Source organism: Saccopteryx leptura, chromosome 8, assembly GCF_036850995.1.
Source record: "Saccopteryx leptura isolate mSacLep1 chromosome 8, mSacLep1_pri_phased_curated, whole genome shotgun sequence".
NCBI classification, from domain to species: domain Eukaryota; kingdom Metazoa; phylum Chordata; class Mammalia; order Chiroptera; family Emballonuridae; genus Saccopteryx; species Saccopteryx leptura.
In genome coordinates, this window is record NC_089510.1 from 9,107,172 (window position 1) to 9,120,085 (window position 12,914).

Here is a 12,914-nt window from a genome sequence, read left to right on the forward strand (position 1 = left end):
AGGATCACAGTTATAAAAGAAAGAGTTAGTAGAAATATTAACTAGTATTCAACTGTGTGAGGATACACATTTATACATATAATGAATGTGACCAGTTCATTGCCTAATGAACACTACTCTGTATCAGATGTCTTCATAAATTCCTCTATATTTAGTGGTTTTATATAGCTGTTCAGAGGTACACGAAAGTAAGTTGTACCTTCATAATACAAAAATTTTTTACAGGATCTGATAGAGTTTGATGATGAACAATGAGTCCTTTTCTAGGTTGGACTTGACAAAATTTCTGCCCTCAGCATCTATTTATTTATGTGTGATTTCTCTGGGTTAGGGCAAAAAAAGGTGCTGAAACTGTATTGCAGGTTTCTAATTTCTAGCATTAGTACTGTGTACCTTTAAGGGGTAAGAATTTATGCACCTTAATTACATTCCAGTTCTACTATTCCCTGGGGACATAATTCCCTAGGGTTATAACCATAGAATCTTAACTGATGGGTTCATCTGGGCAAGCTCCCAGCAAGCATGATTCACCTCACATCTCAGGAGTGGCTTCTCAAGGGACTCAACTTTGACAAACCTGTTCTCTAACAGCTCCTCCTCCAGATCAGCGTATTTCCAAAGTCTCTCAAACCTCCAACCTGTACGTTAGGGAACTAACAAAATCTTGAAACATCACTTCTAAAATTCTCAATCCATGCTGTAGCAGAACAACAGCAGCAAGTTAAGAATATGAGTGCTTATTATGTACCAGACACTACTCAAAATGTTTTACATTTATTAACTCAATTCTACAACAGCCCTAAGAGGTAGGTGCTATTACCATTCCCATCTCACAGATAAGAAAGCTGGGTCAGATAGAAGAAACTTGCCTTATGTCACCGAGTTGGTAGGTGGAAATCTGGTCCCAGAGTTCATACTCTTAAACAACTATGCGAAACATAGAGCAGAGTTTAATTTTAATCTCTCTAGGTCTGTCGCTGTGTCAGTGAAATGAGGATATTCCTATCTAGCTTTTGCAGGGTGGCTGAAACTGAGACTGTATGTAAATAAAGCTCCTGGCACATAGTGCTCAATAAATGACAGCTATCATTTTATCACCAAAAGGAGGTTCAGGTAAAATATGACAATTCTGAGACCCTAACAGGTACCTTAGGAGAGTGTCTGCAGAATTATTAGTACAGTAAGAAAATTATATCACCATTCTACTGGAATAACAAAGAAATGCCAATGATCATCAAATAAAAGCAATTAACAGAATTTCATGACTTTAAAGATCAGATTAAGACTCATTGTGTTATCTATTGAATTTTAAAAAATATTTTTAAAAAGACTTTAATTTTAACCAGTAGGACACCTCTTAGATGATCCAAAACTAGGAACGGTAGACAGACACTAGATACCACAGTGTCACCGAAGCAACTGTTTTGATTAATTAGTAGTCTTCAGTATGTGTACTACTCTTTGCTTGTCCTACTTCAATTCCTTTCTAGTCTTTTAACCCTTTCTTTACTTTTCTCTTGACCAGGTCTAAGGCAATCAAAAGCACCGATTAAACCTACTAGAATCAAGAAAGGATTAAGAGGCTGCTAACTACTATTTATTTAACAGCTTGTATCCTCTCAAGATATATTTGTCAGGCCTCTTTTTTTTCACTGTACTTAAAATCAGTCTGCCAAATTAAATGAAAGCCAACTGAACCAATTGAAAACTGAATTTGGCATTTTTACAAGGCTTACCCAGACCATATGGGAACAAGCGTGCTATTCACACAGGTTTGTTTGGAGACCTTGGTTTTAACATAAACAGAATGACTTAAAAAAGAGGGTAATAAATACAAGAGAGTAAAAAAGAGTAAAATTGGAAGTTATTCTGCAAGTTTGCAATTTAAAATTCATTAAAGAGTATTTACAATATATTTATAAGGATGACATTCTTTAAAACAACTTCAGATCATGACTTTGGAAAAACATATATATATATATATATATATATATATATATATCTTTAATTTGAATCAAACTCATATGCCAAAAAAATCGGTTTTATATGAAGACAGGATTGAAGTTATGAAATTCCAATATTTTTATAGCATAGACTAATAATGAAATGTTCTCATAAGTCAAATGTAGAAGTGAAAAAAAGAACTGATCTGATCTGCATTAGTCTTGGGGTTAGAAAAAACCCTGTGAAATAAAATACTATAAATGGACCTAAATTTCACAACAAATATACTTAGGTTGCAAATACTTGCAGTTAACAATCACTTACTACATATATTCAAAATGAAGAAACTATATGGAGTTACACAGTCTATGTACTACAGAAAAATTTTTTTCTTCTTTTTCCAAGTGAGAGGAGGGGAGATAGACTCCTACATGTGCCCCCACCTGGATCCACCCGAAAATCACCATCTGGGGCCGATGCTCTGCCCATCTGGGGCTATGCTCACAACCGAGCTATTTTTAACAGCTGAGGCAGAGGCTACACAGAGCCATCCTCAGCACCTGGGGTCGATGTGTTCAGACCAATCAAGCCATGGCTGTGGGAGAAGAGAGAGAGAGAGAGAGAGGGAGAGAGGAGAGAGAAGAGGAAGTGGGAGGGGTGGAGAAGCAGATGGTCCTTCTCCTGTGTGCATCAATCTGGAATCGAACCTGGGATCCATAAGCTGGGCTGACACTCTACCACTAAGCCAACTGGCTAGGGCCTACTACAGGAAAATTTAAATAGAGCATATTCCAAGGATAAAGAATATACTATAAAAATATATATAATATATATATAGTTGTATAAAATATAAAAATTTTTGTTTTTGGAGTACTTCAACTGGGATGTTATCCATAAACTGAGGGATTTTTAGCAAAGAGTAATAATAATTAGCCTCAAAATATTGATTAACAAACAGATTAAAGAAATCTGTAAAACCTAGCTGATCAACAACTTCAAAAGAGCCATTTGTAAATACTGACAGGCCTGATCATTTTTCAAGACCAATGGAACAAAGTATATTATTTTTTCACTGAGTTTATCTACTAAATAGTTCATCATGTTAATTTCCAAATACACAGAAGTAACACAGAAGAAAGCTGATTCTAATGTGACCTATGTCTACTGGCTTTAATAAGATACCATCTTCGCAGGGTAACTAACTAGAATAGAAAAAAAAACAAAACAACTGCACAGACATACTATACCTCAAAACTAAGCTACACAAATCACTGAAGTTCAAAGGGTGAGGTACATTCATGAGCTCTTGAACTCAGCAAATTTCTTCTTATGTCAAAACTCAGCTTTAGAGATCTTTAAATAGAAACCAGGGAACAACAATAAGCAGAGGAACAAGGGCCATCTTCAACATTTTATCTAGGGATTTTAAACAATTAAAAATATCCTTTAGGTAAAAGGTTAAAATACAACAGATCACTGGTTACAGTAGGTTTTTATTCCTCCTATCTTACAGTCAACAAAATAATAAAACAAAACTAAGTGGGAACATCCAAGAGCACTGGCTATAGACTCAGAAGGCCTGAGCCTGAATATATGCTGTCACTTAATAGCTCTGTGACTCAAATCCTCAGAGCCTCAGTTCAATTCATAAAAAGGGGATAAAAACACTTCCTTAGAGTTACTTAAAAGATCAAATCAGATTATGTACACATAGGGCCTAACACAAGCTTGGTTTGTGTTTAACACAGGGTTACAGTTTCCAAGTCTTGCTGTATTTAAAATCAATTTTGGTAGACTACCTTAACATATACTAAAATATTTCATCATTATTAAAGTACTATTTGAGGCAAACAAGCTACTTAAGGCAAGAAGAGACTTTAAGCTAGAGCTAGATATATAAACTCTTTAGTACTTTCCATTGGATGAGAATCCTGACTTCTGGGACTCAGAACTCCCTTAGGATTTCCTTATACACAATTTTATCACAAGATTTTAATTAAAAATAAAATACTCCCTGCAAAGTAAACTGTAATGGTTCCAAGATACATACTACTTTAACAATAAAAGCTTCAAGAAACACCTTCAACAGCAACTATATACACTAATGATAAAAATCTCAATTTCTTACCATGACATTTAAGCCCTTCACTCTAGTTCCCATCAAATTTATCACATCATTTCCTAAATATGACATATTCTCACTCTTCCACATTGTTATACAAACTGCCTTCTCCCTCTACTTGGAAAATCATCCCCTTCTTTCATCAGTGACCTCATATGAATAACCCCTTTAAAGATTTCAGTTAAAGAGTTAGTTTCAGAGGAATGCACGAGAAATACCGGCTTGCTTCTGAAGACAGAAACTGGGTGGCTGGAGGAAAGAGGTCTCAGAGAGGCTTTCAATTTAGACTCTTGGTACATTCTGAATTTTTAACTGTGTAAATGTATTACCTATGCAGAGAATAAATTAATTTTAAGTTTAAGGCAGTCTAACTACTTCCTCCCCACACCAATTTGACATATGGATATCCTAAATTGTTCCCATTAGCACCTTATATTTACTAATTATTTTCATACTAATTATTTTCTATGATGTATGCTTGCCATACATACTGCCTTACGTTAAGTATGGACTGTTCAATTACTTGCAAACTCCTTTAATTCTCTCAAACTCTGAAAGAGAGGTATTATCCACATTTTTCCTATGGGGAAACAAAAGGCTTAGGGGCTAAATAAATGGCTCAAGGACAAATGCCACAAGTATGCAGCAAAGTTGGACCTGGTCCCAGGCCTGTCTGACTCCACTGTCTATAATGGTCAGTCATATAATATGCTAATGCATAATTAAACCCACCATTGATTTTCTTTGAACAAGAGCCTCTGTCTTCTTTTTTGTTTTTGTTTTGTTTTCAAAGGCTAGGTAGACTATATACCAGGGGTCGGGAACCTATGGCTCGCGAGCCAGATGTGGCTCTTTTGATGGCTGCATCTGGCTTGCAGACAAATCTTTAATAAAAAAAATGTTAAAAATATAAAACATTCTCCTGTATTACAATCCATTCATTTCCTACCGCTCTTGTTCGTGGTTGTGGGTAGCTGGAGCCAATCACAGCTGTCCTCCGGGACAACACCAAATTTTTATTGCATAATGTATAACGTACCATGGGTCGTTGTATGGCTCTCACGGAATTACGTTTTAAAATATGTGGTGTTCATGGCTCTCTCAGCCAAAAAGGTTCCTGACCCCTGCCATATACCAAGCAAGGAATTGTTTTGGTTTAGCTTACAAAATCATTTAGTAAAACTGAATTCTAATTCTACTTTATAAACCAGTTGGCTTTAAACTTTGCTTTGGGTATCCTTCATTCACAAATTAAATAATTTACTTGTGTAATAATAAGAAAGAATAGCCCAAAATATTAAAAATATTAAAATATACCAGCAGTATTTACAAATAATTGACACATTAATCAGTTTCTCTTCTATACATCAATACTCTGGTCAATTTTAGTGAAAGGCAATGGGAAGGGAGGCTTTACATAATTTAACACTGGGACTTCACTTATATATCTTGCCTTCACTTAGTATATCTTACTTAGCATGACATTTACTAATAACCTGTGTACTAGGTGAATTAAAATAAACTCAGTGATTCACAGAATTTTCACATAACCATCTTGAGTATATGTACAACTTAAAGGATGAGAATTCATTCTTTTAAATGAATGTTAGTTTGGGTACAAAGAAAACTAAGAACTTTTATCATTTTTGGCATTCAATTTGAGAGGTAAACAATCTAGGGTGACAGGTGAAATTTAATTCACTTGATTTAGAAGTAGAAATTATGCACATATTTTTTACAAGTAAAGCAGATAATCAATATATCTTAATATATCAGTCAAATTTGAAGTGCATACATCAAAATATATTACAAATGTTAGGTAATGATACAAATCTGTTACTATTCCAAAATCTTTATGGAAGAGTCCCCCAATATTTTGTCTTAAGAATTAAGAATAACAAATATTGAGTAATTTGATATGTTCAAGAATTGCTGTGGAAGACCTAATTATAACAATGATTTAGGGACTCATATTCTTGTGGATGTAGTAATTCATATTATACTCTCTAAAAGAGCACCCTCAAATCACAAGTCCATTGGTTTAGTATTTAAAAAAAACAAATTTAAGTGATTTATTCCAGTTCAAGAATTCTTTTACATATACTCTTTTAATAATGTCAATTATAAACATTTCTTATTAAAAATCTGCTCTTCCATTAAGAATTACTTAGGGAACATCATCATTCAGGCTACATTTAACCAGACAGATCTGTAAAGCCTCTCCTTTCTCATACTCAAGTATTTAGAGTAATGGAATTAAGAAATAAAGTGTCTATTCAGAAAAGGAAATACATATGTACTGGTTAAACCATGGTTCCACACTATTAATAGGTGTTCCTATTCCTTCTGACACCACATTTCATGTCATTTCACTGTATTTTCTGTCTTGGTTATCTGCCATCACTCTCTACCTTGACATACCCCCCACATTTTGCCATTTTAAGAAAGAAAAGCCCAGATCCTTTCATACTCCCCTATCAGCCATTCCTTAGGAAAGTGATTCGTTCTGGTTTCTTTACTATCTGATTGGTGGGGCTGCTCTCTGTTATTGGAGGACATTAGATAGATAGCATGACTGCTTCCAATCTCTTTTGGTGCAGAGAAAGACTGACTAAACACTCCAAATTAGCAAGTACCAGATCCATAAATCTAGTATCATGTTTTACTATTTCCAAATTAGTGCTATAAATAGATTGGTATTACGTTTATTCTCAGGACTTAGAAAACACATATATCCTACCAGTACTATAAAAAATGACTTCTCATAAAGGCAATTAAGTTCAAGATCCTCTCCTTCCCCTATAAGAAAAAAAGAGCAACTAAAACAGTTACTACTTTACAAGTCCAAATGTTTTCTAAAATGTTAATCAATATTCAACTTACGTGATTCAGTTCAAAAATTTAAACAATGTATGTGTCACTGTGAATAAAAAAGGCCATAATCCTACTCAATCCACTCTTGGTTTCAGGAACAAGCACTTTTGGATCATCAGCCTTTCTGGAAATCTATGGCAATTTCCTTAACTTAGAGCCATCTGATGACTAAAATATACTTTAAAGTATACTTGAGTCATCAACATGGCCCTCTGATGAATGCATCAACATCAGTTTTTATAGTAAATAATGTCACCAATACATAGGATTTTACATTTTGATTACAAAATCCATGATAAAGAGCACTTAGATATAGGTATAAGATGGTATCTAGTGGGTGATATAAGCATTACCTACAAAACTGGAAGGGCAAAATTACCTCCGTAATTCAATATAAAGAAAAATAAGCTCCCAAAAAATAGATTTAAGAAGCTTTCATTTTTAAAGATTAAATGTAGTAATAGTAAGACTTTCAGAGCTCTAAGTGTCTACAGAGAGCAAGTTTCCCCTCCTAATATGCATTTACATGTATATATGATAAATCTTTATCTCATATACATATAATTATACAAACAAAATTTGTATTTATAGCACATACCAGGACATGCCCATAACCATTCACAATTCATACTTTATCAGTAGTAATTAGCAAACTACACAAATAAAACCACGAACAGATATAGAGATATTTGCCACTAAGGGATCCTTACAATCAGGTTTCAACAGTCTTTTGGTTACAGTTGACAGTTCAAAATTGCAGCCATTCCTAAGAGTTCCTGGAATGTAGCCTACAGAGTTCACACTGGTCAGCTATCTATGGAAAATTATCTGTACTGCATTCATTTTCAAAAAGGGCCAGTAATATTTTGTACCTCCCCAATTTACCAGCCTTTTAAATGCACAGGTAGTTTAAACACAGTTTGTACTACTCACTATGAAACTGGTCACACATTTTTCTATGAACTATATTTTCAACCATCATATCCTCCAGTTTACACAAAATCAATTTGTTGAAGCTCAACAAATGATCATATGTCTAATGAGAAAAGCTAAGAACTTTATGGTAATTAATAATATATGGCCAATGGGCAACATTAACCAAGAACTTTTTAAGACCTTCCCTTACTTAGTATGTGCAACCTGTTTAAAGGTATAACATAATGATGTATTAATATAATCTTTCCTGATTCTTTAAAATAAATGATCTCTAAATGAGCCACTATGGGGCCTTGTATTAGGTAATGGAACCAAAAATCACGATAGTTTTCAATATATCAACCTAAATCACCGCAATCATTCTTGTTAATTTTCCATTATTTTCTCAATATTTTTTTAAAGCAAACACCTTATTGATAGGTATTCTCCTAGAATCTGAAATTTGTTTCAACCCATTCATAAACTTTAAGTTATAATTACTCAAGACCTCTCACTCCAATGTTTTATGTTTGAATGATTAAATAAAACTGGATGCAACCTCTATAATTTTATTAACCAATGTCACCCCAATAAAGTCAATAAAACTTTTTAAAAACTATATGCAGATTTTAATTTAATAAGGCAACCCCAAATCACCATATTAAAATTATGGTACTGTTAGTACTTACTGTCTCAACAGTATTCAACTCAATAATTTAAACCTACACCTGGACAAATTGTGTTATATAATTTCAAGCATACAACTTTAAAATCCCCTTTTTTACAAATCTACTAAAAAAACTATTTCTACTTAATGGATTTATTCCTTCACCAGGTATGTCGGTCCAGTGACAAAATAGTCAAATGTGGAAGATTACATCTTGGTACTAGCATGTTAAATCAAAAACCAGGGAAAGACTATAACAAAAATCAGAAGTGCATATTTGATATGCAACACAGATTTTAAGACTGGTGGGGGAGGGAAATACCACACTTAAAATGGTACTACACACACATCAAAATTCCTACACTGGATTTATTGTAGGAATTGATAACAGCACTGGTACAGTAGTATCTGTAGTTTAAACATTCACACGTTTAGAAGTGAGATTCAATTTATCAACTCTTTTAATAAAGAGAGAAATAAATGCATCTTTGAGGTATACCCTAAAGAATACATCCCAGAGTTTCCATCTATCAAAAAGATCTCTGCTTTGTGCCATATCATCATACTCAAGTTATGGGTAATGTAATTATACATGCTATAACTGAAAGGTGTGAAGAAGTGAGAAATACATTCTTCATTCATAGGTGTGCATGTGTTTGGGGAGTGGGAAGTGGATTGGAAAACCAGTCATCATTTCTTGAAGAAATACAGGGACTGTGCACAAAAGGAACAGAGAGGTAAGCAAGTGCTTATCCATTAACCTATCAGAAAAAATGGCTTCTGGCAGCTAGAAAAGGAAAGATCACCTGTTGACTATTACCAAAGGTGAACAGTTAAATTCAATCTGTATTTTAGGTGTGCCCCTATGTGTGAAAAGTGATATCTGGGGAAAAAAAGAGGAATTTTTCTGAGTGTCTTGTAGAATCAATTTCTTTCCTTGGTAGTCCCATCCGTTTAAAATTTTCTCAATGAATTTGAAGCTAGCTGAGCTCACTTATGGACATGTGGTATTATTCACTAAGAGCTCTCAAATGGAAGAATCCCCACAAGCAAGTCACCTACAAAAAAAGATGAACTTTGAATTACAAAAAGCAGAGAAGATGAATTTCAGTGAGCATTTTCCAGATATTTTCAACAGAAGTGTATAAAATACAAAGCTAAACAGAAATATAAAGAAAAGGATGTGAAGGAACCCAGAAGAACATGAGAAAAAGCTTTAACAGATTTCACTGTATTCTACATACCAATTCTAAAAATCCATAAAAAGTTTTGATCTTTTAACACATCTAAAATTAATCTTTCTGAAAACAAAACCCTAAGCAAAAATGTCTACCTGGGAAGTACCTAAAACTTTAACTTATACATATAATTTTAAAGCTTTATAACAGTTTTTAAAAGTTTGCATTAGATATATTAAGTTTTCATGTGACATGTTCTCAAAACAATTTAGAATCCTCATTAAACCATAACCAAACCTCAACTGCTGTAGAATTGATATGGCAAACATACAGCACTTTTCACTTCACCCATTTAAAAGGCTTCCCTTAAAATAGAGGGAGCCAAATGTTGACATTTACCCCTTTCCTTTAAAATTACTCTAATTTCAAGAACTATAGTTTTACTACCATCAGGATCTATCTCATACCTCCCTTTCCTATAGTAAAAAGACTGATAGAAGATAAAAGCATCTTTAGATACACTTTTGCTTTCAAAAAAGTATCTTAAGTCACTGGGAAGCCTCCTGACTTTCTACTCTTTCATTAAAAGGCTGAACTTGAAGATATGATCTTCAAAGCGGGATTTGACATTTCACCATTATCTCTCCTCCAGTCTTTCCAGATACTCTGGGAGAGATAGGTACCTTGCATGGATCTTTCTCTACTAGAGGGCCTTCTGGTTTTCCAGAATGGGAAATGTAATTGTCTCAGTCTGAAAACTCACACTCACAAGTCTGCCAAAAGTGTTCAAGTGTGATTGCCATCTAAGGAACAATCGTATGGGCATAACCTACTAGTTACCACCTCTAAATTGAGAGAATTAAGATAAAATTCACGTTTCTAAATAAAGTGTTGTATTCCTGTCGACTCCAGGACTTTTAAGAAACTGTGACAAGACACTCTCTCACTACACACCTTCACATCAGCAATCTTAAACGAACGTTTTTTCAAGAACTGATAAATCGACTTTACTAAACACCAACTAATTGTTATATTTAAAACTCGTAAGGGCCTCAAATTGAAAAAGAACTCACCCAAAGCTGCATCCTAAACTACAATGTTTGACCAAACGTTACTATCAAGTATTTTAAATAAGATTTCCATACCTGTCTTCATCACCATCAACAGGAATGGCTATGCTGAATACAGAGGTGGTCAGACTGTTCATGGGCGTTAACTGCAGGGGGTTTGCCAGGCTCTCGGCAACAGGCTTCACAACAGGCTTATTTTCAGCCACGAGAGAAAGTGGCGGTTGAGGTAGGGGTTCCGATTTTCTTCTGGTATCGTCAAACTGCCCGACGGCAGGCTGGGGCTGAGTCTGGAACTGGCTTAGGTCGGCCTGGGGTAGACTGGTTGGTGCACTGGGCGTGCCCTGCGCTAAGGGCAGCCCGCCTGGCGGGACGACGCCGCTGCTCCTGCTGACTGGCGCGTGGCTGCTCAGCTGCGGCGGCTGGCCCAGCGGCGCGGGGACATTTGGCATGGTAACAGAAGTTGTGGACACACTAGGCACGCTTGGGGCGGGCACGGCGGCAGGCACGTTTGGAACTCCGGGCACCACGGCGTGAGGGCCCCCAGGCCCGACCCCGGCGGGCGCCATGCCCGGCTGCACCCCGCCTCCCCCAGCAGCCGGCTGACACGGCGCGGGTCCCGGTCCCGGGGCCACGGTTTCGGCGGGCAGGGAAGAGGCGGCCCCCACCTGCGCGGTCCCCGAGGAGGCGTTCTGGCCGGTGCCCGAGGGCTGCTGCTGCTGCAGGTACTCAGTCGGGCCGGAGGGCTGGCCGGGCAGCAGATGGCCGGGCGGGACCTGAGGCTGGGGGTACGCAAACTGCGGGGGCGGCTGCGGGGGCAGGGCAGGGCCCGGCGGAGCCGAAGGGACAGCCGTCGGCGTCGGACCCTGCCCGCTGGGCGCCGGGGGCACGGCGCCCGGCCCGGCTCCCTGCGGCTGGCTGGGCGGCCCGGCCGGGGCGCCCGCGAACGGCGGCAGCGGAGCCGAACCCGGAGCCACAGCCCCCCCTGCGGGCGGCGGCGGGGCCGGGGCGGGCAGGCTGCCCTTCTCCGACGGGGGCAGCTGTGACACAGCAGTCAAGCAGCTGTCAGGCCCCGAGTCGGGCCCGTGCGCCCCCTGCACGGAGGCCACCAGCACCACCACCGAGCCCCCGGTGGCGCCCAGGCCGCTGTCCCGGTCCGCGGTCTGGTCGAAAGTACTGCTGTGCCGGATGCAGTCCCCGGACCGGGTCAGCACGCTGCTGTCCGAGTCCCGCTCGTAGTACTCCATGCACGTCCACCGGCCGCGCCGGTACGGCTCGCCGCTGCCGTGGTCCAGCTTGATGACGCGGAAGCGGGAACTGCAGGCGGCGGGGGGCTGCGGAGGCGCCGCAGTCCCGGGCCCCGCACACGGGCCCGCCACCTGGGGGGCGCCCGCGGTGGCGGCGGCGGCCGCCAGAGTGCCGGCCAGCGCCCCGGCCACGCTCCGGGCCGCCACGGCTCCTCCTCCGCTGGCGGGAGCGGCCGCCAGCTGCCCGTCCGGGACGGGGTTCGGGGAGACCGTCCCGGGAGTCTCCGCATCCCCCACGTTGTTGAGAGTCTCTTCGGAGGAGCTCCGCTCGCACACCTCCTCGGGGCCGTAATCCGTGGCCCGGGACACGTCGAAGATCTCGGAGGAGACGTCCTCCGTGCGGGACTCGTCCGGGTCGTCCAGGCTCTCGGTGTCCTCGGTGATGCTCGTGGCCACCTGGGCCGTGGTGACACTGGTGATCTGGAAGCAGCTCTTCTTCTTGGCCGGCATCTTGGACATGGTGAAGAAGGCCGGAGGGCAGGGGCGCTCCGGCTCCTCTGCGAACTTGCTGAAAAGCAGGCCGGGCGGGGCCGGGCCCCCAGAGTCAAAGTCCGAGTCCGCGCAGGGGTCCGAGGCCCGCCGCCGGGGCAGTCACGGGCTGGTGCGGGCGCCCGCCGCTCGGGGAGGCATCCTCCGCTCGGGTCCCTCCGGGGTCGGGCTCTCGGCGCGGCGCCGGCTCCTCCTCCTCGTTCGCCTCTCGCGGCCGCGGCGCCTCAATTCAATCCCGCGGCCGGCGGAGCGGGCGCGATCCCGGGGCCGGGCCGGCGGCTTCCGGCCCCCGTCTGCCGGCCGCCGCGGTCAGCAGGCCCGGCTGGGGGTGGGAGTGGGCGGGCGGAGGGG

The 12,914-nt window shown here is 40.3% G+C and overlaps 1 protein-coding gene across 3 annotated transcripts in view; it reads right to left on the reverse strand.

The window, feature by feature from the left end:
- TSC22D2 (TSC22 domain family member 2) overlaps positions 1 to 12,677 on the reverse strand; it is a 52,401-nt gene extending 39,724 nt beyond the window's left edge. For all 3 annotated transcript variants that reach the window (XR_010746772.1, XM_066346799.1, XM_066346798.1), the window contains exon 1: positions 10,846 to 12,677. Coding sequence is in view for 2 of the 3 variants with exons in the window: in XM_066346799.1 (XP_066202896.1) it covers positions 10,846 to 12,533 (1,688 nt within the window). In the remaining variant the exon portion in view is untranslated. The remainder of the gene's footprint in view (positions 1 to 10,845) is intronic.
- Between the last annotated feature and the right edge of the window lie 237 nt (positions 12,678 to 12,914).